Raw genomic sequence first — 25,251 nt, forward strand, 5'->3', positions numbered from 1 at the left:
CACACAATTCACAAAGACAGAAAAAAGAAGAAGAATATTTTTATTGTTTGTGTAGCACACTTTGAGGGTGTCACCACCCTTTAACAGACAGACGCACGCTTGTCGCTGCTGCTTTAAGGATGCAAGTGCGGCTACAGCCCACACAATTCACAAAGACAGAAAAAAGAAGAAGAATATTTTTATTGTTTGTGTAGCACACTTTGAGGGTGTCACCACCCTTTAACAGACAGACGCACGCTTGTCGCTGCTGCTTTATGGATGCAGGTGCGGCTACAGCCCACACATTTCACAAAGACTGAAAAAAAAAGAACAATATTTTTATTGTTTGTGTAGCACACTTTGAGGGTGTCACCACCCTTTAACAGACAGACGCACGCTTGTCGCTGCTGCTTTGAGGATGCAGGTGGAATCTAGACGGGATTTGGAACCGGGGACACACTACCTCCATCAATTGTCTAAATCCCACTGCACTAATGGCGGATACCGGATGCACGTCTAACACCAACATAGCAGTCAAGGCCTCAGTTATACGTTTTGCTTCAGGATGACTGCTGTCGTACTTCATCCTCATCGCTAGGGACTGTTGGAGGGTCAATTGTTTAGTAAAAATAGTGATGTTCCTACTTCCTCTCTGGGATGATGAACAACTCCCAGCAGCAGCAATAGCACTAGGAGGAAGTGGTTCTTGATCTTTCCCTATTTTATTTTTATCGGAGAAAGTTTGGTCGTCCATTTATGTTATATTGATATATACGTGCGGCTAAAGCGCACACAAACACAGAAAATATTTTTTTATTTTTGCTGGAGAGTAGTGCATGTTGTGGGTTACACCACCCTTTAAGAAATGAGCCAGCCGGCTCTTTACTTATGGGACACAGGCGCACGCTTGGCGCTGCTCCTTTGTTGATGCACGTGCAGCCACAGTGCACACAAGTCACAAACACAGAAAATTATTTTTTTTTTGGTTTGGAGTGTACTTTGGGGGTTACAGCACCCTTTAACGGTCAAGCCAGCCGGCCCTTTACTTATGACACAGGCGCACGCTTGGCACTACTTTGTTGATGCACGTGCAGCTACTGCGCACACAATTCACAAACACAGAAAATTATTTTTTTTTTGGTTTGGACTGGAGTGTACTTTTGGGGTTACAGCACCCTTTAATGGTCAAGCCAGCCGACCCTTTACTTATGACACAGGCGCACGCTTGGCACTACTTTGTTGATGCACGTGCGGCTACTGCGCACACAATTCACAAACACAGAAAATAATTTTTTTTTTGGTTTGGACTGGAGTGTACTTTGGGGGTTACAGCACCCTTTAACGGTCAAGCCAGCCGGCCCTTTACTTATGACACAGGCGCACGCTTGGCACTACTTTGTTGATGCACGTGCGGCTGCTGCGCACACAATTCACAAACACAGAAAATAATTTTTTTTTTGGTTTGGACTGGAGTGTACTTTGGGGGTCACAGCACCCTTTAACGGTCAAGCCAGCCGGCCCTTTACTTATGACACAGGCGCACGCTTGGCACTACTTTGTTGATGCACGTGCGGCTACTGCGCACACAATTCACAAACACACAAAAAATATTATTTTTTTAGCACTTGGGGGGAGCACCCCTGATGGACAGAGCACCCCCTGGACAACACTACAGCACCCCTTTAGGACTGGGACACTGCACAGGACTTTGGAGTGGACACAGCCCCTATGGAGAACTGACTGCACAACACAGTCCAGCCAGCCCCTATGGACTTTGAAGTAGTGGACACAGCCCCTATTAACAACAGCAGCACAGCACAACACAGCCAGCCCCTATGGACTTTGAAGTAGTGGACAACAGCAGCACAGCGCAGCACAGCACAGCACAACACTACTCTGCACTACACTACACTACACTACACAGCCCAGCCAGCCCTAACTCCCACCCTCCCTCTTCACTGTCCACAGCCGAGTGAGAAAATGGCGCCGACGCAGGTACCTTATATAGGATCCAAAACCCGCGAGACTCGGAAGGCGGGATGATGACGTTTTGCCTCGATTTCAGATCTGAGTCAGGCGGGAAAAGTCGAGCCTGACTCGGATCTGCCTCGGATCGGGGGGGCTCGGGGGGGTTCGGATTTCAGAAATCCGAACCCGCTCACCCCTAATATATATATATATATATATATATATATATACATACATTCTCCCTGACAATAGACCCCAGCATGGAGACAGAGTGCATATATGCAGTGAGGGGAGAGTGATGTTCACTGCAGCATGAGGGCATGAGGGCACAGTAACGTTTATGGTTGCGATGCTGCACTGTGGCTGCCACCTCATCTCTCTCTCTGAATTTCAGTCACCCGGCTCCAGGCACTTCTGCTGATGCCGCGGCGGGTGCAGGGGAGCCGCTGCGCTGGCCGGCCAATGGTCTGACTCCTGAGAGGCAGGCAGGAAGGGTGCAGCTTCCGGTTTGCGCTCTAGACTTGAACGCAAATTCCGGAAGCACGGCTGCGAGCCCGGGCCGGCAGGCAGTGACAGTGTGTGAGCAGGCCCGGTAATGAGAACTGGCCCTGCAGGGGGGATGATGGGACCGGCCCAGCGGGAACCATCCCGCTGTCCCGGTGGCCCAATCCGCCCCTGTGTGTCACTAAATACAAGTCCCTGGTACTTTCTTCGTTTTGTATCTCTTTTAAGTGTAAAAATGAATTCCTATAACACATCTACTTATTTCTAAAAGCTGCCTATGTGTCAGTTTCAGAGTTGTATGTTGTGCCTATGTTTTTGCAGTTGAGCTATATTGGCCATCTGCGCATGCAACTGTGTCTGGGGGGTGTCACATCCTGCGTCTGTGATCCTGTACGCAGTAAAAATGGCTCCAGTGTTTTTATATATTATACCTAGCCCGCATGACAGAAAGAAAATAGAACAATGGGCCTAATTCAAAGATGTACGCAAACCTGATGGTCACATAAATCTCCAATGGTGTGAGATCTCCGCATGCACAGATACCGCAATGTACATGTGCAGATCTCGTTCTGCGAGATTGCTCTCAGTGCCATGGACAACGCAGCCTGATTGACAGGCTCCGGACATTCAGGGTTGTAGCGGGGACGGCAACAATCAGTGTTGCAGAAAACGGGGGCGTGTCATCCCCGTTTTTTGGGTATGTTGAAGCCAGTGGCTGCATCCCCGGTTATCCTGTGTAACCTGAGGGTTACTCAGATGGCTGATGTTCACGCAGATGATCCGATGTTGCGTACAAGCACACAGCAGCAGATCAAAGAAGCCAGTAGGAGGCGTCTATTTACAAAGGAATAGCATATTAGCATATTATCACACAGCCGCTGCGTACAAAGTCGCAGTGGCTGTATGATTGGCGTACATCTCTGAATCAGGCCCAATATTATTTAAGCACAAAACAAGAACTTTAACCTTTCTTCCTCTCAACAAGAGTACATCGATCAACTTTGTTATTCACATACAGGTGTTTTGAGTTGAGCATGATATATCAACAGTAAGAATGTCAACAGTACTATTTTAGCCTAAAAGTAACCCTAATTGCAGTCTAAACCTAATTGCAGCCTAACCCTAAGCCTAATTGCAGCCTAACCCTACGTGCAGCCTAAGCCTATTTGCAGCCTAACCCTAAGTGCAGCCTAGCCCTAAGCCTAAATGCAGCCTAACCCTAAGCCTAATTGCAGCCTAACCCTAAATGTAGCCTAACCATAAGCCCAATAGCAGCCTAACCTTAGGTGCAGCCTAAACCTAAATGCAGCCGAACCCCAAGCCTAAGTGCAGCCTAACCCTAAGCCTAATTGCAGCCTAACCCTAAATGCAGCCTAAACCTAAATGCAGCCTAACCCCAAGCCTAAGTGCAGCCTAACCCTAAACCTAATTGCAGCCTAACCCTAAGCCTAAATGCAGCCTAACCCTAAGTGCAGCCTAACCCTAATTACAGCCTAACCCTAAGTGCATCGTAACCCTAATTACAGCCTAACCCTAAGTGCAGCATAACCCTAATTACAGCCTAACCCTAATTGCATTTTAACTCTAATTGTAGCCTAATCCTAGCCCTGATTGCATGTGTCGACATTGTTACTGTCGACAATCATAATGTCTACATTATGAACATGTCAAAATTATTCGACGTTGACATTGTGGATATCGATATGTCGACATTCTAAACATGCTGACATCCTGAATGCTGAAATTCAGAACATGTCAACGTCCTGTTGTCGAGATTTGATTGTCGACATTCTGAATGGAACCCATTTTTCTACCTGTTCTTATAGAATCATATTTTAGAAATCTCTCATAGTAACCTTAATGTATCTTACCATAAAGAATTTCCTAAACTCTTATTTAAACCCTTCACAGAGTGAAGTCAAGATGTCCCTTGGACGTGGCACTTTATTCCTTTTGGTGGCTGCCGTGGGATCTGTGTCTGGAGGTGGACCAGCAGGAGGAGGATATCCTCAAATGAAATACATGAATCCAATGATTAAAGGTCCCCTGGGCCCTCCATTCAGAGAGGGAAAAGGGCAATACTTAGGTAAGATTCTCCTCTGGGATGGAACAAAACAATGGAATTAGTCAATTATAGAAGCCACTCTGTCTTTTTCCTACCTAATTTAAACTAACCATTTCTTACATATTCATTTAAATTTTTTATAATTATTTTATATGTGAAGGTTATGGGATATACTGTACTAAGGGTTTGAGCAGAATTTAAGACAATAAGGGTATAGACAACGAAGGCAGCAGACGCAGGGGACTGATGTAAGATGTGCCATTGCCTTTAGGGGGCCAAACCAGTTATTTGCTCAGCTCTGGTGGAGCCAAGATGAAATACTATTGCAGTGTGTTTCTTTCTGACATGTTGATGAGTATATAATCAAAATTAGCTTTCCTGAATTAAACCACAAATATGGAATTATCAATTTAACAAATAAAATACATGAAGACTATGGGCCAAATGTAATAGGGTGAGAGTTTAGAAAATGTGAGAGTTTAGTAGTAAACTCTCACTATGGGCACGATTCAATTCAGTGCGATGTAAATAGCGCTGGGAGATAGCTCCCGGAGCTATTCAATTCATCGCGCTGTTAGGTCGGGGAAGGCTCGTTATCGCGCCTTAAACAGGGTGTTTAGGCACGATAACGGGCATTCCCCGACCTAACTTCCCGGCGCGAGGCTGTTTTCCCGGCGCTAAGGGCAGAAAACAGCCTCGCGCCGGGACTTTTGTCGGATTTCTTCTCTCATCCCCAGAGGGATGAGAGAAGAAATCATTAGTCGGACTTGTCAGCGCGGTGTATTGAATAGCTCCGGGAGCTCACTCCCGGAGCTATTTACATCGTGCTGAATAGAATCGAGCCCTATGGTTGAGTTTTATCTTCAAAATGGGAAAACATCTGGCTGAGAGTTTAAATCGTGAGAGTTTTTTGAGTCTTAAATTTTGTGAGTTTGTTTGTTCTCGGACTCTATTATATTTGCCAAGTTCTGAAAGTGTGAGAGTTTACTGCTAAACTCTCACATTTTCTAAACTCTCACCCGATTACATTTTGCCCTAAAACTTAACAGTGCATACTCAGAGTTTGACACTAGAGGGCAACAAACTCTCAAAACTAGAATTCCAAATCCTGTACTGTTTAAAATACATGGCAGTATTTATGCTATAACCATTTTTAAAGAAGATGTTGTATTACAGTCTTATTTTGAAATACGCGCTTTAGTTGTGGTGGTTTATGTCTAATTTGTTCATTTATGTCATATAAATGACAAACTTTTTCAATGTTGTTCTGCTCGATTGAAGCATTAGGCATTATTTCAAAGTAATAATTTAGTCTGGAATTCCGCCATTCCCACATCTCACATTACACAGAGTACCTATAAAACCAGAATAGTGGGTAAATAAACAGATATATTGAGAGAGCTATTCCTATTGGCTTCTGTATGTTGCCATTATCCTTTTTGGACAGGTATAGTTGTGGGAACTCGGTGTTGAATGCAAGTCGATATATTCCCTAACAAGATCTGTGTTTAATCCATTTAAGAACATAATGAAGTAGAGCAGAGAAAATCTATAGATTACAGAGCACACATGTACAGCACACTCACACAGTAAATCCAGAACTCAGTAAGTTTACTGTTCTACTTTTGGATATCACAATCATTAAAACAAATAATAACTCTAAGAATCTATACCAGGTGTTCTTTATACTCTTGGTGTGCCATCAGTGTAAATCCAAAAAATGACACGACAAGACTGTCCTGTGAATATATGTGGGGGGCATATTAACTATAGGCACACCATTACAGCTAGAATAAATTAATGCAAAGAGTAGCAAAGTACAGTGTACACTGTATCAGTTTACCAAGCAATCTTGTGACTCTTAATACTAAAGAATGAGGTGTGGCCTAGCATGGGGCCACTATGAAAATGATTCCATTTGAAAATTGTGCAAAGTGACAACTCGCGCCGAGGTAAAGGGTGTTATTAAGTATCCATGGCTGGCTCGGACACCCCACAGACAAGCCCGAATCTGGGTAACCAATAATCCCCCCTCTCGGTGCACCTGTATGTATCAGTGTTCCGTTACACAGGACAGTACAGCATAGTTTATGGTGTCTGAGTAATAATGAGTCACATCATTTGTTCCCCCAAAGAGTTGATTATTTTTGTTTTATTGTAAAATTCCCAGCAACCTCAGCTCTCTGCTCCATATATTCGTTAAATATTTAAATTTCTTCCCAAAACACTTACTTTTCTATGCTGTTATTCTGCTACCTTCCATGTATAATGTAGATTGCCCTTCCTAGCTTTAATATATATTTGACTTCCTCTAACCAATTTTGCTGAAATTTTCCAATATACAATAGTTCATCCCATATTAACAATCTAAACAAATATATATTTTTTTCTTAACACACCCTGAATTCCCCACCACTGTCCACTCAGATTAAATCTATAGGGGCTCATGTTGGAGTATGCTCTTTGATTACTTAAGTCCAATTGGCGCACTAATTAAGTAACACTGTAAGCACACATTAAGAAACAAAAGCTATAATCCTGAAAGTGTATTTTTTGGGGGAGGGGGTATCTGGTGAATACCGCACTTGACACATCTTCATTTTATTTTTCTATGTTAAAAAAAAGTATGTTTTTAAAAAAATAACAATTTCTTATACATAAATGTCATTGGGTGGGATGTATGAGCAGGGAAAATGCAGTAAAACCCCCGAAAACTGCATTTACTGAATTCCCCATATGTACAAAGCACCAGAATGCTATGTGTTCCGATGCTTCATCCCGGTGGGTAACGCCACCTTCAGGTGGCGTTACCCAATAGAAGACTATGGGCTTCTTATCAGAACGCCTCCCCTTGGGAGGGATCCAATCAGATCCCTCCCATCACTCCCATGCCTTCTGAGCATGCGCAGAAGGACGGGAGAGGGTAATTTTGGGTGTTAAACCTCGAAGTCCCTCTGTCCGGAGCCATCGCAAAACACAGCTTTTATCGTGAGAACTGTCCTTTGCGATATTCTAGGTACATATCGCGGTAATGAACAACGGTATGTACCTGAAGACAGACGGGATGTACCGCATTGCAAATGCGATGCTTAGCACATCCCGCCCATTATCTTCTAGCAATTTACGGACATTATAATACTAGTAAACAGTCCAAAATCTGAGTGAATGCTATATATACTGTAAGAAAGTTCAGCATAATTGATTGTAGTTTGGCGATACTGTAAGGAACAGTAGCAAATCACACACATTACTGACGGCTGCATCTTTTGGAGGTCGCCCATCTGTGACTTTATGCAAATGCTACTACAAGATATCCTTGTGTTTCAATGTGCAAGGACTAAGGTGCCGACTTTGGGTATCTGTAGACACTGTTATACCACTTGCCACCATCAGTGGCACCATTGAAACTTGCTCCAACCCAAGGGCAGATGCAGATTATCCGTGATTATGGCCTTCAATGTGAAGAATGAAGTGCCTGTGTACACAAACACTTTAGCAACATGCCTACACCACTCCCATGACACACCCAGGCGGACCATCTCCAAGTGTGCACATCACAGGAACGGCCAGCATTTTTCCAAGACATTTTTCAGTCGCAACTACTCCTTTGTATGTACATACTGTGGGCCTGATTCAGTACGGATCGTAACTGCGATCGCAATAGTGATTACGCATGCTATCTCACTGCGAAGATATGCTAATGTCTGCGATTGCTATGCCATGCGCAGCCTAACATAAAGAAGTCCACCTTACCGTACACACATCCGTAATACTTAGCAAGACTGCAAAGCCATCGGTAATATGAGTATAGTCTGCGGTGATGCTGGGCTGGCCTCGGAGTGATGTTATCAGGATCCCAGTGAGGCCACTCCCCTTTTTAGGGCTTGCCCCCTATTTGGCCTGGTGCGCGGTATCCAGAGTGTGAACTGGATTTTCAACACACTGTTGCTCTAGTAACCACAATGTTGACCTACTGGTTTAAAGCCGTTTGCCCAAATTACCCTCCAGCATAGTGGTAGGGATGGACATCCAGTTTGTCTGCTCCTACAGGCACACCAGTCTCACCAGGCAAAGGCCTATACTTTAAAACTAGTCTTTCCAGAATTCGTACACATTTGGAAGCATTGTAGCACAGTGGTTAGCATTTCTGGTTTGCAGCACTGACATAATGTGTTCGACTCCAACCAAAGTTCCTATCTGTGTGGAGTTTGCATTCCGCCCCTGTGTTTGCATGGGTTTTCTCCTGGTACTTTGGGTTTTTCCCCACAATCTAAAAACATTGATTAATTTAGGTTAATTGGCTTCTGTTTGTCTGTGGGGGCATTTATCAAAAATTGCATTTCCAATGCAATCTGGGCACAATGTTATCACCCAAGATTGCATTGCAGGATGCGATTTTACCGGTGGTATGTATTAACTGGCACCCGCAGGGACAGGGACTCCGAAAAACAGCCTGTCCCCGCGATGTGCTCTGAGTGCTCTACTGCGCATGCGCAGTCCTGCTGACCGCATATGCACAGCCGCCATTGCCTGAGAGGGTTCCAGGGGATCCCTCCTCCAGCGAAATCTTTGGCGTGTAGTCCATAGGCTACAGCAGGCTACCTCTGTTATACATTAGGGGATACTAAATATTTTGCAATAACCCCCAGAAAATAGGGTGTTTTCAGGAAATAAGCCGTAAACATTTATTAATAAATGGGCCCCTGTGTGTCCATATGATAGGGAATATAGATTGTAAGCTCCCTTGGGGCAGGGACTGATATGAATGACTGAAATATTCTCTGTAAAATGCAATATGTGGGCGCTATTTAAATAACTGTTAATAAATAAATAATTCATAGGAAGTGTTAGATTTCTATATTTCATTACAGATGTATAATTATTAATTACTTTCATTTTCTTTGATTATAAAAAGCATTCACTTCTTATCAAATGGCAAAACTAGTGTACTTATCTACTGTACACATATGCTCTATTCACCTCTTGTACTATTCTATTGGACTTTGAGCAGAATCCAGCCCAATAAATACATAGAATGTTTTTATCCAGGATAAACCACATCATTGGCAGAAATGCCTACAGCATCACTGAAATGTGATTTAAAAAATATGAATATTTAACACAAATTGCTTACATTTCCTTTATTTTTCTACTCTGAAAATGAAAAGGAAATTCCACCTTTTTCTGGCATCTGGTAAATGCTCCTAATCTGCAAATAATGGAGGGGAGTGGAATCTGAAAAATGAGAAAAACAACATTGTGAATTACTCAAATTACCGCGTTTATATTATGTTACATTCCCATCGTGAGCCGCCTGTCCAAATGCTTCCAGGGTGAAGTATGACCATGTTCGTTCTGTATAGGAATGTAAAACAGCAGCCTATTCACAATGAAATTATATTTACCAATGAAATTCAAATCCGTCACATATGTGAATGTGTGTAGCAGTGTTTATTTGGAAAATAAATGGGAATTTCAAGTGGAGAGAGGCTGCATTGCTTTTTATGGAGATATAAAGTACACTACAATAAGGGCTTTCACATTTTCTTTCTATGGATAAATTACATGCACAGAATAATGTGTTGTCTTAGCATTCTTTGGGGACCAATCCATAGAGCATAAAGTCTAAGTTTAGGTATTGGATCATGAGAGAGCCATTTCTCAAATAAATACATTTTGAATCAGACATAAATGTAAAAAGCTGTCAAATATTGTAGATTAATATATCTACTAAAAATTTTCAACACCATTAGTGGGAAATGTCCATTCTTTATTACTGTAGGTATACATTGGAATATATTGTAAAACTGTCAGGAAGGAAACCTAAGAATAAAGCATTCTCAAGAGTTATTATACAGCTCTTTCCAACAATGTATCATTATTAGAATTTAATTTAGAAATACATCATACATTTTCCAAACTTTACACATCTTAGTCAAACCCTAGCAACAGCCATTGTGCAAGGGGCTCCAGCTACTCTTTACTTTCAGTGTTGGACACAATCTCAGACTTTGCATACACGCTGCCATCAAAAAGTCTCCTGCAGAGTAAAATGTAGTTTGCCCAAATCCATTGGTGGGACTTGAGAGCCAGCTCCTGGAGGTAATGTCTCCTCCTAGCAACACCCCTCCTTACTCACTAGCTTGGATGATAGCGAAATCTACAGTTCAAGTGCAGGAGGGGATGCATATTATAAATCAGCATGAGCCGCATCTGGATCACGGCCTAGACTACAAAGCCTGAGTGTCAGGGTGCGGCCTGGGATCGGCTCCGGCGTCCTTGGGTTTAGTTGTTCAGTCGCTGGGAGTGGAGGTGAGTGGTGACTGAGTATTCTCCCCAGGGTCTGCTAGGGCTTCCGTGCGTCCTGGCTCCCTGGGTGCCAGGCATGGGCGCAGCCATGTTGATACATATTACCTGACTAGTCCCTCCTAATGGTAGTCCTGTGGTCACTCAGCTGATCCTCTGATCCAGTGACCAGCCACCATGGGGTATTTAAGTGTGACTCCAGGAACAGGAAACTGCTGTTCAACTTCGCTGTTCCAGTGTTTGTGTTATTCACCAGTGTTTCTCTGTGTTTTTCCTCAGTGTGTTGCTTCAGCCTGCTCACTGTTCTCCAGTGTTACTTGTATTAGCTTCCATGCTAATTCTCAAGTATGTTACTTTAGCTCTCTCTCAGTATTCCAGTGTTTCATGTTTCTATTCCTGTGTTGTCTTTTAGTGTGCTGCTTCACTCTCTTGCAGCCTCCCTGTGTTACTGTGGTGTCAGATTTCATGCTAAATTACTAGTTAGCTCTCAGCTGGTCCTCCTGCATTCAGTTCACCTCCTGCATTCAGTTCATCTCCTGTGTTCAAGTATTCAGTTCAACTGCTGTGTTCAAGTATTCTGTTCATCTCCTGTGTTCAAGTATTCTGTTCATCTTCTGTGTTCAAGTATTAAGTTCATCTCCTGTGTATTCTGTTCATCTCCTGTGTTCACATTTTCTGTTCATTCCCTGTGTTCAAGTATTTAGTTCATCTCCTGTATTAAAGTATTCAGTTTGTCTCCTTGTTCAAGTATTCAGTTCATACCCTGGTTTCAAGTATTCAGTTCTACTCCTGTGTTCTAGTATAAAGTTCATTTGCCGATCTCCTGTGTTCAAGTATTCATTCATACACTAATATTCATTCTAATATGGTTCTGGTCTTCCTGGCACTCCCAGGTACCTGTCCAGAGGGCCGCAACCTGCTCACTTGGTGCAGCAAAACCCAAATCCCGATTGGAGGGGTCACTGGTAAAGACCACCAAGTGGATTAGACTCCATGCCTTTGGGCAGGTCTAGCCAAACCTGGGTTTGGCCGCAATAGGGAGACCTAGTCTCTGTCACTCACATAGTTATTCTTAGCCACCCTAATCCCCTGGCTTTTGGTCCTCACCTGAGGAACTTCCCTTACGGATCATGACACTGAGTGCTCTAGGCTGTGGCTCCCATAATTCTGTTGTTGCACTCCCGTCCCCCGATTCCTGGAGCCCAAAGGCATATGTTTTTGTTGCATTCGGGAATTACACTACATCTTAAATCTCATACATCTCATGAATTCCTCAAATATAATCTCTACCACTCTATTGAAAAGCTTTGGATACTGCAAAACGAACATATTTTCAAAATGTCATCTCTTGTTATGTTTCTAAAACTAAACCCCTCTTTAAACCATTCCTAAACCCACCTACTCCAAACCGTCGTATAAGTATAAATTCCTACATTATGGACAAAATTGGCAAAATTTTTGCATAAAATGGTATTCCCCGAGCAAAACACCCTACCCACTTCCTTTCCAGCACCCTGTGGAACCGTCTCTTCATTTGAATCCAAATGAAAAGGTAGGGTCTCCCCTTTTGTTCTCCTATTCTGACACCTGTCCACCTGACCCTATTATTTCACTAATCAGTCATTTGCTGTCTCCAGAACTCATCCAACCCTTAATAATAACCTGTAATGTCTCTCTCCACATTATTCAAACTTGCTGTAATTACTCGTATTCTGGAAAAAAAAAATTCTGAGCGAAACTCTTTTGGAAGTTGCCGTCCCATCTCTCACCTCCCTGTCTCTCCAAGTCTCTTGAGAGGCTTGCATATACTCACCGCACATGCTTCTCTCATATAACCTAACACTAAGATGGTCAATAATTTGATCACTGCTAAATGTAAAGGTCATTATTCACTGATAATGCTCCTGGACATCTTTGTTGTATATTACACTGTTGATCACTCTCCTTTGCATTCCCTAGGTCTTTAGAACATAGCTCTATCCAGGTTCTCATCCTACTTATGTGTTCATTTTTCTGGGTCCTCCTCCTCCCTGCTTCTTTTATCAGTCGGAGTATCATAATGCTCAGTGATAGGCCCTCTATTATTGTGTATCTAAAACATTTCTCTTGGAAAGCTGATAAGCTCCTTTGTATTTCAGTGTCATGTGGATGATAACTAAATATATATATCCTCTCCATCTGTGTTGGCCCATGTACAAATAAAGGTGGTCATCATATCTGAGGTTTTTAAGTGTGCATGCCTTGTGGTACTGACATAGCGCATGCTCAATAATTATACATGACATTATGGCTGCTCCTTCCTAATACTAACTTAGTATAGTTAACAATCATCTGCCATTTTTTAGAAGCCTTAATATAATCATCTACAAAATATACACACATATTCGTCTGATAAACGTAGTATTACTTTAACTGACAGATATATACAAATACTGTCCACAATTACATTTCTACATGATTTTGAATGTGACTGGGTAACTCTGAACACATCTTCAGGCCCATTGTGAAAGGGTGTGCACACTTATGCAACCAGAAAATTGCAGGTTTTGCATTTCAGTTATTTTTTGCTAAAAATGGACCGTTATGTTTTTCCACCTTTGTGTGCACATTGCAGGAGAGATAATTGATCACACCTGGCTGTGCACATGTATTAGATATGATCCAACATAACTGCAGGGCACCCAATCCAGCATGTGTATAGATTGCTTACTGTGTTGCTGCGGCATTAAAGGGAATCCCTACATGATGTAATTGCTCCTTCATAGCATACTCTTCTAGTCAGTTAGGGAATTTAAGGATCTTTAAAAGAAATACCTAATTTTATTTCTCTACAAAGTATATAGACATAAGTGATTATGTGCAGAAAAAAATGTTGTTGTTTTTTAGATGATCACAATAATTCGAGCTATGATGTACTTTTCTAATGGTATAATCATTGTCTTAGTTTACATCTTCGCTATTGAGAATGCTCTGAATAGTCCTACACAGTATATGTATTGAGAACCTTAGGTCCTCAGTTCATAATTATGTTGCATTACAGTTCTCTTAATAGGTCAATTGGAGTATGAAGGTATGAGCCTTCCCTTCTGAGTTCAGCCTCTGTATGTAATGCAGCTTTATTCATATGGGTAGCTCCCCATGGCTACTATGTGTACTCTTGCAATATTGGCTTATATCCATGGGGTAGTAATTTCTTTTTCAGGTACTGATTCAGTCTCAGGTGACACCTCATGTCAGTTGTACGTCTGTAGTTGTTATTTCTGAAGTTGTCTTCTCTTTTTGTAGCTGTCTCTCTAGTTGCTCTCCTTGGTAGCTGTGTATGTGTTTGCTCTCTTAACTTCTCTCGCAGACTGCTTTCAGCTCTCTTTATTTCTCTCCAAGCATATCCCATCAACTATCTATCTGTGGGGGCGATGTATGAAATCTTCTAAAGAGGACAAGTGAGGAATTTGCCCATAGCAACCAATCATCTTCTAGATATAATTTATCAAGTACATTCTAGGGAGCTGATTGATTGCTGTAGACAACTTTTCCACTTGTTATACATATCCCTTTTATGCTGGGTGCACACTTGCCAATATATCGGCTGTTTAATCGATATAGTGTGTGTGCGTTGGCCAGTGTGTACCAATGATATGTCTGTGAACTACATCATTCATAGAGATATTGCGTTGGCTGTGCAGCACAGCCAAGGTTCAATATATCTGCATATATATTGTGGCATCGTGCTGTGTGTATGGGCGGTCAGTCAGATATATCTTTAGATGGCAGTGATGGTTGTTCAGTGTGAATGAATGGGATGTAGTTAAATTGCCGGTGGACGGCATGCCGGCCAGCGAAATACAAACGCTGGAATCCCACTCCCCTGCAAAATGCTGAAGCCGATATCCTGAAGGAGATCAGGATACTTGTGTCGGCATCCCGAACATCCAGACCCCAGTAAGTATCTCAGTTTCCCCAGGGATGGTGGGGGTTAGGTTTAAGCACCCCAGGGGGGAGATTAATGTTAGGCTCCCCCCGGAGAGGATTAGGCAACGGGGGGGGAGGGGATTGGGGTTAAGCATCCCCAGGGGGAGGATAGGGTGCGGTATGAGTGGGTTAGGGTTTGGCACCACCGGGGGGAGGTTAGGGTTAGGCACTAAAAAGGGAGAGTTAGGGTTAGGGGGGAAGAGGGGTAGGGATAGTATACTTACCACCCCTGTCGGGATCTTCTGCGTTCAGGCTTCCGGCGTCAGGATTTGACGCCGGTATTTCATACCCATTGCATTCTGTATGGACAACTGTCATCTGAAAATAAGTCGATCAGCAGATATCTTTCAAGTGTGTACCCAGCATTTGTCTAATTAAATCCTGTCAGCTCTCTTTATTTGCCTCCAACTGACTCCTATCTGCTCTCTCTCCATTTCAACTGCCACTCTGCTGAACAGATGTTACCATGGCAACTCACACAGCAACAGCTATTCAGCTTTACCGCAAAAATCATTTTAAAATTTGAACATAACATGTGAGGCATTTTACCATCAAATACTTAAACGGGTTGGGTACGGGATGTCGGCGCTCAAAATCCTGATGCCGGCATCCCGACAGGGTTAGGATACCGACACTTGTCGGTAGGTATCATAACCCTTCTCCTACCCCTAAACCCTCCTCCCCCACACCCTGAACCTAACCTCTCCCCATAGTCCATAACCCTCCCCCATAGTGCCTAACCCCCCACCCCCTAGTGCCTATCTGTAACCCTCCCCGTAGTGCCTAACCCCTAACCTTCCCCCTAACCCTTCGGGATGCTGGCGCCCTGATTCTGACAGGTGTCAGGATTCCGGCACCGGTATTCTAAGCACCAGCATCCCATGTGCCGGGATACTGACCGCATCCCCTTTAAATATGGCTATGTGGTTTTTTATTCTATTTGTAACTTTAAAGGTGCCCACACACATAGCGATGTGATCTCAATCACACAATGTGTACGATTTCCCCCTGAACTCTCCCCGGGAGCTCCCCAGCAGTCCTGCACACGATTTGGTCTGAAAATGCTGCCAATGTGACACATGATCTATCGTGCCTCTTAACTACTCCAGTGCATCCTGACTTGAGATTGTCAGATCTGCCCTACAGCATAGCAGATCTGAAGATGCGATGTGCGACCTACGGGGACGCGCATCGCATCGTGAGTGGGGACTCACGATTTCCTCACGATTTTGGCATATTTTACACAATCCAATGCGTCGGAATCGCCAAGATCAGGTAAAATAGTGCTATGTGTGTGGGCAGCTTAAGGCATTTTTAGTAAAGCTCATTACGTTCTAGAGTCTAGACTATAGCTACGACACAAAAAAAGTATATGTTTTACCAGTATGAACTATTAGCCCTAATAAATGTACTTTGTGTCCTTAAATTGTGTTAAAAGCTTTCTAGAAGTTTTTTTGTAAAAGTGGTGTCAAATGATAGAAAACACTATTTTTTTGTTGAAAATAAATAGTCCAGTCAAATTTGGGGTATTTGACAATGGGTGCTTGCATATTTTCGTATCTCTAAAGTGCACTTTTAAAAAAAGTGAAAAATCCACCTGCTGCAAGCACCGGCAAGCCTAAAAACACCTGGCCCATCCAAACAGCCCCTCAAGAAACCTATTTTGCTAGTTTTTATACTTGTCCCCCCACTTTTTTCATTTTCGCCCCAAAAATTACATGTCTTTTTTGGGGTGTTCTGATGTAATTTTTTTTGGCTGATTTGTCCTTTGGGGGGTGTCCAAAGGGTTCTGAATCAATTCTCAACATTTGCAGCCCACAATAGAGATTTTGCACTTTTCTCCGCCTGCCATTCATTGGAGATAAAACGCAAACAGGCAAAAAAGCGGTAATAGGCAAAACTTTTTTGCGGATTACGGCTTTTTGCATCTGATTGAATCAGGCCCTTAAAATACATTAAATTTGCAATCAACTGTAAAAGTTAGGCTGTATATAATATAAGTAAGGCTGTCATGCAGAGTCTAGGGTGAGCACCCAAAGGCTAGGAGGGACAGTTGGGAATGCTACTCTGCCTTCTTATTACAAAGTATAGAAAATGACTATCTGCTGTCACCAGAGGTCACTCCAAAATCTCTTTTGCAGAGTGCAAACATTTTCTGAAGGGGGTGCGTTCGGCATCCTGGCGGTTGGGATGCCCACGTTTACATTACCAGCACCGGTATTCCGTCAGAATCCCGGCGTCGGCATCCCGACTACTGGGATGCCGAAGGTAAGTAGCGGGGTTGGAGGGAGGGTTAGGTTTATGGTTTAAATAAAACTATAGGAAATAAAAGGGAAAAAGCAGGAAGTCACCACACTCAGTGCTGTTCATATTTCCTATTCCTTTGAGTTACCTGTTCAGCATTACTTGTTTTGTCTGACTCCTGTTGCTAACCCAGATTACTCCATATTTACTCTGACCTCTCTCAACCCTGAAATTACTTTCGTTATTGGATAGGTGGGGCTTGTGGTTTGGATCCCACACTCCCTACTGTTGATGCTTTCTTCACAGAACTGGGGTAATTATATGATGATCCAGACAGAGTGGTGACAGCTGAGTGACATGTTCAGGCTTTGCAATAGGGCCAAAGAACAATGGAGGAATACGGTACTGAATTTCTAAGATGGTCCATAGATATGAAATGACCAAACTCTGAGAAGTCAGTTAAGGTTGTGTCTTTCAGAAACCATCAAGGATGCATTGGTGCAAAATCTATCTTCTGTCTCTTTAGAATGCAATTGGCCATTTGCATTGATCAGCAGATCAAGTAAGGCCACAAGGACTAGAGGAAGGATGAAATGATTATGTACTGTATTTATTGTGGTGAAGGAGGACATATGGTTAAGTTAGGAATATGGGATAAACTGTGTGTTGATGGCGAAGTTCCTTCAGGCAGTTTTCCTAAATTATTAGTAAACTCCATACAAATCCCAGTGAGGTTGTCATTTCCCACCAGAGTTATTGATCTTTTTGCATTAATTGACAGTGGAGCAGCAGGCAACTTCATTGATCAAGATTTGCTGGCTCACGTGGGTCTGATAATGGAACTTTATGAAACTCCAGTCTCCATTGTTGGGTTAGATAACAACATGCTCTGTGGGGTTTCATCAAAGTCTGGTTGGTTTCATCTGTGATGCCCATTGGATATCTTCATTCAGAAAAAATTTCCCATGTGATGAGCTCCCCCTTTCTTATGTACTAATTTCAAGTTATCCATGGCTTTTACAGCCCAAATCCTTCAGTGGAGTAAAGCTGTTTTCCTTACCTCCTCCGAAACTCAAGTCAGTAGAAGAATATATTCAAGAAAATTTGGAGAAAGAGTTTATCATACCCTCCAAACCACCATTGGAGCCCCTCTCATTTTCCAAAGGGACATAATGCACCCAAAAAAGGGGAATGATCTCATGGGGAAAGGCCAGGGAAGAGATAGGGGAGGCCAGGAGATGCTGGGGATGAAATAAGAGGAAGTTGTAAGTGAGAATGATAATAAATAGAAATTTGACAGGCCCAAACAGCGCCCCCTGACCTGTGGTGCCCTGTGCGATGGCACCGGCCGCACTACACTGGCTACGGCCCTGGATAGGACTATTCTTTGTGACAAGAAAGATTGTGGTCTCCGACCTTGTATTGATTACAGGGGGTTATATAAAATTGCTGTTAAGAACCAGTCTCCATTGCTTCTAATTCCAAAGTTATTTGACCAGCTTAAAGGGGCAGTCATATTCTCCAAAATTGATTTGCAAGAAACTTACAATTTGATATGCATCCATGAAGGAGATAAACAGAAGACTACACTCAATGCATAGGTCATTATAAGTACTTAGTTATCCCATTTGATGAAGTAATGCCCAATTCCTAATTAATGATGCCCTCAGAGAGTTCCTGGGTCAATTTGTGGTAGTATATCTGGGCAATATTCTTATCTAGTCCAACTCCCTGGAAAAGCATAAACATAATTTTAAAGAGGTTCTACAGAAATTGCAAGAAAAAAAAAAAAACATTTTAGAGGGGATCTGGAACTGAACAAAGATATTGTATTTCCACTAGGTCTCCACATGCATACAAATTAAAAAAAAAAAGCTTTCCATAAAGATCACCTTTTCAAACTTCAATAGTGGGGTCTCTTGACCCCTCCCCAAGGGTGGGGTAATGTTAGAAGTATTGTTGCATGTGATGTTCCTCATGAGATTTCATCCTGTGATCCTCTGAAATGCAGTCCAGCATTCTTGCCAATTGAGCCACAGCAGTTGCTATAGGTTTAAATTTTCTTTTTAACATTCTTGAACATCATGCATGCTACCAACTCTCCCCCCGCTTCTTGGTCATATCCAATTCTCTGTCCTGTGGGTATTTAAGGCAGGAAGTCAGAACACTCAGTGCTGTTTACATTTCCTGCTTCCTGTGAGGTACCTGTTCTGCATTACTTGTTTCGCCTGACTCCTGTTGCTAATCCAGATTGCTCCAGATTTACTGTACTCTGACTTCTCCAACCCTGACCTTGGCTTTGATTATTGGACTCCTTTGTGTTATCTTCCTGCCCCAAACTTAGATTGCCTCTCATTGATTCTGCCATCTCCAACCCTCACCCCAGACCGGACTTTGATTATTATTACCTGCAGCCTGCCCAGACCCTGCCGATCTCTGTCTCTGCCGGTCATTCCATCTGTACACCAGTATCCCACTCAATACATTCCAGCCACATCCGGTGCCTACCTGGGGGGTGCGAGCTATGTAGCGTAGCAGCAAAATTCATATCTCCTTGCAGGTGTCACTGATGAATACCTACGATTTGATAGACTCTGCGCACCTGGCATAAGTACAGCTAAACTGGACTGACAGGATCACAGAAGCTATGACTAAGGTTAATGGTTCCTATCAGATACTTGCCTTATTTCAAACACTTTGCAGGCCCTGGGAGAGTGCCTGTAGTAGTTGGAGTGGACCTAAGGGATGCACATAGCAATTAAATTAATAATTAAGATGTACGTCTGACCCTCCCTCCCTTCCTTCATGCATCAAAAGGCTCCACCAACGCAATAGTATTCCTACTTATGATGCTACTCCAAAAATAGATCACTTCAGTAGCTCTAATAAAGCTGCTGCAAATACCTATAGTTAGAATGCAATGTAACAGGGTAGTTTTATTCTTCTTATTATTATTATTATTGTCCTTTATTAATAGAATGCCACAAGTGGTCTGCAGCACAATTCAAAGTGCATACAAAAGTCTAAAACAAGCATAGCAGGACATAAGTACATTCCCTCAGAATGTAAGCCCCTATAGGCAGAGCCTCTTCCCTTGTTCGCCCCCCCCCCCCTAGCACTATCCCTGTCACATCTGTTACCCTGTCTCCTTACTTCTCTCCAATGACCCAATGACTCTGATCCTGTCTGTCTGCCCACTTGTGGATACTCCCCCTTTTGTGACCCATTAATGCTTGCTTCAGGCCAGAGAGTACTTACGATCCTCTCTTTCCCAAACATTGTTTGCTTATATGTACTTTTGGTTATCCTTTGTATCTTTGCTATATGTATGTATTTTGTTTTCATTGTATGGTACTGCGGACATCTTGTGGAACCATATATATAAAAGTTAATAATAATAATTTACTATTCATTACATTTATAATATGCTTAATATACCTATTTTATCTATAACAGCAAAGTAGTTTTATTACTGCAAAATGAGTCAAAAAGGTGATTCATTGGTAGTTGTAATTTGAAAATATTTGAAACGTCTGAAAACATATGGCCTATGTGGATTTTCAAAATGGACGCTTGACCAAAAGTAGGCAACTATGTAAAGTTCTTTGTTGCCATTCTGATTGTGTGTTATGGTAGAAAGTGTATATATTGACTATACTTGCTTACAATTAACTATTAATATACAGTATGTATACAAATATTCAATGTGTAATAAATATTTATATTATTATGCAATTTGTATATGCAGTAATCAGTTGCTGTCTTGTTATTGTTACAGATATGCCCCCAATGCTTCCAATGGACATTAAAGGAGAACCTGGACCAGCAGGAAAACCTGGACCAAGGGGACCTCCAGGACCTCCAGGAACCCCTGGGAAACCAGGTATTGGAAAACCCGGATTACAAGGACAGCCAGGCCCTGTCGGTCCTCCTGGCTTCTCTGGTATCGGAAAACCAGGTTTACCTGGAATGCCCGGCAAAGGTGGACTCAAGGGACTACCTGGTACTAAAGGGGATCTTGGAATTAGAGGTGAACAAGGACCTCGTGGGATGCCTGGCTCTCCAGGTATTCCTGGGCCCTCAGGAATCTCTTCTAATGGGAAACCAGGTGTGCAAGGTGCTCCTGGGCAGCCAGGTTTAAGGGGTGAACCTGGTCAAAAGGGTGAGTCAGGACCTCGTGGAGAGAAAGGTATTAAAGGAGAAAATGGACTTGGCAAACCTGGAATGCCTGGCACTCGCGGATCTGGAGGTCCACCAGGGCCCATGGGACCACCTGGTCTACCAGGGAATGGAAATCCTGGTCTTGCTGGATTACCTGGAGCCCCAGGAGATAAAGGAGATGTAGGTCCACCTGGGGCACCTGGTATAGGTGGTCAACCAGGGCCACAGGGCCCCCCAGGAAAACCAGGGGTTGATGGAATTGGTAAACCAGGTTTAGATGGATTACCAGGATTACAAGGGCCACTAGGTCCTAAAGGGGAACCAGGAATACGAGGTTTACCAGGGCTGCAGGGGCCACCAGGTTATGGAAAGCCAGGTCTGCCTGGTTTGAAAGGGGATAGAGGATCTTCTGGAATACCAGGAGGAATAGGAGATATAGGAGAGCCAGGTTTAGATGGTGAACCTGGTGAACAAGGGCCACAAGGTATTATTGGGCCTCCAGGACTGCCTGGGTCAATGGGATTACCAGGAAAAAATGGTTTGCCTGGGTTAAAAGGTGACATAGGACCTAGTGGGTCCCCCGGTGCACCAGGAATTCCAGGAAATCAGGGCCAAAATGGATTTGTAGGTAAACCAGGATTCCCAGGTGAAAGGGGGCTTCCAGGTTCTCTGGGACTTCAAGGGCCAACTGGGCCAAAAGGAGATGGAGGTCTTATGGGTCTTCCAGGTTTGCCAGGTCAAGCAGGTAGCCCAGGGACAAAAGGAGAAGGAGGACTTCAAGGGCAACCTGGCCCAAGAGGACCAGCTGGCATTCCTGGATTGCAAGGGTCTTCTGGCCCCATTGGGCCACAGGGATTACCAGGATTAAAGGGGGACAAGGGGATCCCTGGACTACCTGGCAACAGCATCAAAGGTGAAATAGGTCCCATTGGCCCAGTAGGACCACCAGGAGTTCCTGGCCCCTCTGGTGTAAATGGTCAGCCTGGTCCACCAGGTCAACCGGGACCACCAGGTCCACCAGGCATCTATAACGATGGAACCATTGCTGGTCTACACTTGCCTGAAGGAGGTGTTGAAGGAGGTACTGTAGGGAATGACAAACCTGGAAAGCCTCAATATGGCACTGGAGAACTGTCAGCCAAAATAGCCCCAGCATTTACTGCCATACTAACTACACCATTTCCTCCTTCTGGCATGCCCATCAAATTTGACCGGACTTTGTACAACGGCCACAATGGTTATAATCCTCTTACTGGGATATTTACTTGTTCCCTGCCTGGAATCTATTACTTTGCTTACCATGTTCACATCAAAGGCACCAACATCTGGGTTGCTTTGTACAAAAACAATGTACCTGCTACTTACACCTATGATGAATACAAGAAAGGGTATATGGACCAAGCTTCTGGGAGTGCAGTACTAGAACTTAAGGAAAATGACCAAGTTTGGGTCCAGATGCCATCAGACCAAGCAAATGGATTATATTCAACAGAGTACATTCATTCTTCTTTCTCTGGCTTCCTCCTTTGTCCCACATAATGGACATGCAATACAATTTGCACCCCTAGGTATAAACTTTAAAAAAAATTACATAAATAAACCAAAAGTAAAATATATATATATATATATACACACACACACACACACACACACACATTCACTGGGGAGAAGAGAAAAACAGTGAGGATGGCATGGAAACTTGTTTAAGATGTTCCTGTTGAAATAAGACTATTCCAGGTTACTTTGCTCATTGAAGCTCGTTGAAGTTTGCAAGAATAAGAGTCACATCATTACCCAGTGATATCTTACACAGAACAGACCTGCAGGCATGTGGCACGATGACTATGCCATGCGATTTAATGTTCTTCAGCTTAGAACTTACAGGGACCTACAGATGTTACATGATGCTATGGATTGTTTGTGTTTGTTCTTTTTTGGGTATTTATCTGTACCTGCTACGTATGTTGCATAGTATTTTAATCATAAAAACACTGCACCTACATTTAGAGGATTACCTAGCCAGATCAGTAATGGTTTCACATTTTCCTACAATCTATCAAGAAAGGTAGATATTATTTGTATGACATTTTGATTTCCTATGGTGTTCTAGCTATATAGATTATTTGGAAGGCCTAGTAAAAGGTGTAAAAATGAAGAGCAGCAGTCAAAGTTTTAGGTAGCTAAATATGTTTTAATAATCATCAACCAATACAAGCAACTTACTGATGTTTAAGCACAGATACCAACACATTTGTACATGGTGTTAAATGAGTTTCCCACATTTAGAAAACCTTATTGATTTATACATACTTTCCTGCATCTTTCCCTATATATATATTTAAAGTAATTAATTTAGCAAAAGTTGCAACATTTATAATTCAAGGTTATCATTATCTGAAGGTGAGAAGTTTCTTAAAAAAAAAGTTAATATTAATGCATCTAGATTTTAATTCATTCGGGAAATAAGCCATTTTTGCCAATCTATTTAATGTGAAATTGGGGTAAACTAAATCACATGGAAATGCAACAAATTATTGAAAGGTGTAAAGACATACTCTTTGTGTGAAGACGTACTCAGAAAGGTGTAAAGACGTACTCTTTTGTGAAGACGTACTCAGAAAGGTGCAAAGACGTACTCTTTGTGTGAAGACGTACTCAGAAAGGTGTAAAGACGTACTCTTTGTGTGAAGACGTACTCAGAAAAGTGTAAAGACGTACTCTTTGTGTGAAGACGTACTCAGAAAGGTGTAAAGACGTACTCTTTGTGTGAAGACGTACTCAGAAAGGTGTAAAGACGTACTCTTTGTATGAAGACGTACTCAGAAAGGTGTAAAGACGTACTCTTTGTGTGAAGACATACTCAGAAAGGTGTAAAGACATACTCTTTGTGTGAAGACGTACTCAGAAAGGTGTAAAGACGTACTCTTTGTGTGAAGACGTACTCAGAAAGGTGTAAAGACGTACTCTTTGTGTGAAGACGTACTCAAAATTTGAGTAGATAAAAGAGCAGGTTAGTGATTAGGGTAATACAAAACTGGCTTACACTTTGATAGGATCACATTACTCAACCAGATGTGAGGATACCTGGCCTAACATATTGGTGCAAGTTCCAAGAGTTAATTAGATCAAGTCATTGCCTTTACATTCCAGACTGACAAAATTTCCCTCTATTCTGTGTCATATTTTAAAACCGATTAAATGCAACCACATATATGCAGAATACAGCTGGGGTACTTTAGCTGGAGAGCAGAGATTCAAAAATACCAAGGAATGTACAGATGTGTTTTCATACACCAGATCCCGTGCGTTTCTGCTAGCGCCAAGCGTCGTTTCCGCCCAAAATTGTGTTAGTCGCACTGATTAATTTGATATGAGACACTTTTATATTAGTGTGCGACATGTACATGAAACACAACAGAACTTTGCGTACAGAAAAGCCGCTACATTATAGCAGTTATACATATTCAAACTCAGTTGCACACAGATATACAAGTGTCACACATCAAATTAATCAGTGCTGTCTACTGGTGCATCTTAGGCGCATCTCCTGATGCCTTTTAGTCGCATCACATTGCGACTAAGATGCATTTTCATGCAAAAAGAAGCAAGAAGCATGCTCGGTGCGGGACCTGGCGCGCCAAGAAGCTGTTTGGCGTGACTGCAGCAACAATGTATGAGGACATACAGTATCTGTATTTTGCTCCAGAAACCAGTTGTATTAGAGTGAATTGTGTGGCATCCAATAATAACTGGCAATTAGACACACAGATATCTTCTATCATTAGTGTAATGCAGAGGTTCTCAAACTCGGTCCTCAGGACCCCACACAGGTCACGTTTTCCAGGTCACCCATTAGGCGCACAGGTGTACTCATTACTCACTGACACATTTTAAAAGATCCACAGGTAGAGCTAATTATATCACTTGTGATTCTGTGAGGAGACCTGGAAAACATGTACTGTTTGGGGTCCTGAGGGCTGAGTTTGAGAACCTGTGGTGTAATGTATCTTCTAGACAAAAGGCTATGTATGTAACTGAGTGTAATCCTTTTTTTT

The 25,251-nt window shown here is 42.7% G+C and overlaps 1 protein-coding gene across 1 annotated transcript in view; it reads left to right on the forward strand.

Moving 5' to 3' along the window:
• COL8A2 (collagen type VIII alpha 2 chain) overlaps nt 1-23,186 on the forward strand; it is a 175,905-nt gene extending 152,719 nt beyond the window's left edge. The window contains exons 2-3 of the mRNA XM_088460342.1: nt 4,363-4,537; nt 20,814-23,186. Coding sequence (XP_088316468.1) covers nt 4,375-4,537; nt 20,814-22,735 — 2,085 coding nt within the window. The 5' untranslated portion in view covers nt 4,363-4,374 and the 3' untranslated portion in view covers nt 22,736-23,186. The remainder of the gene's footprint in view (nt 1-4,362; nt 4,538-20,813) is intronic.
• Nucleotides 23,187-25,251: the final 2,065 nt, after the last annotated feature.

This window comes from Taudactylus pleione, unplaced genomic scaffold (genome assembly GCF_031769625.1).
Source record: "Taudactylus pleione unplaced genomic scaffold, aTauple2 ptg000007l, whole genome shotgun sequence".
Taxonomy (NCBI): domain Eukaryota; kingdom Metazoa; phylum Chordata; class Amphibia; order Anura; family Myobatrachidae; genus Taudactylus; species Taudactylus pleione.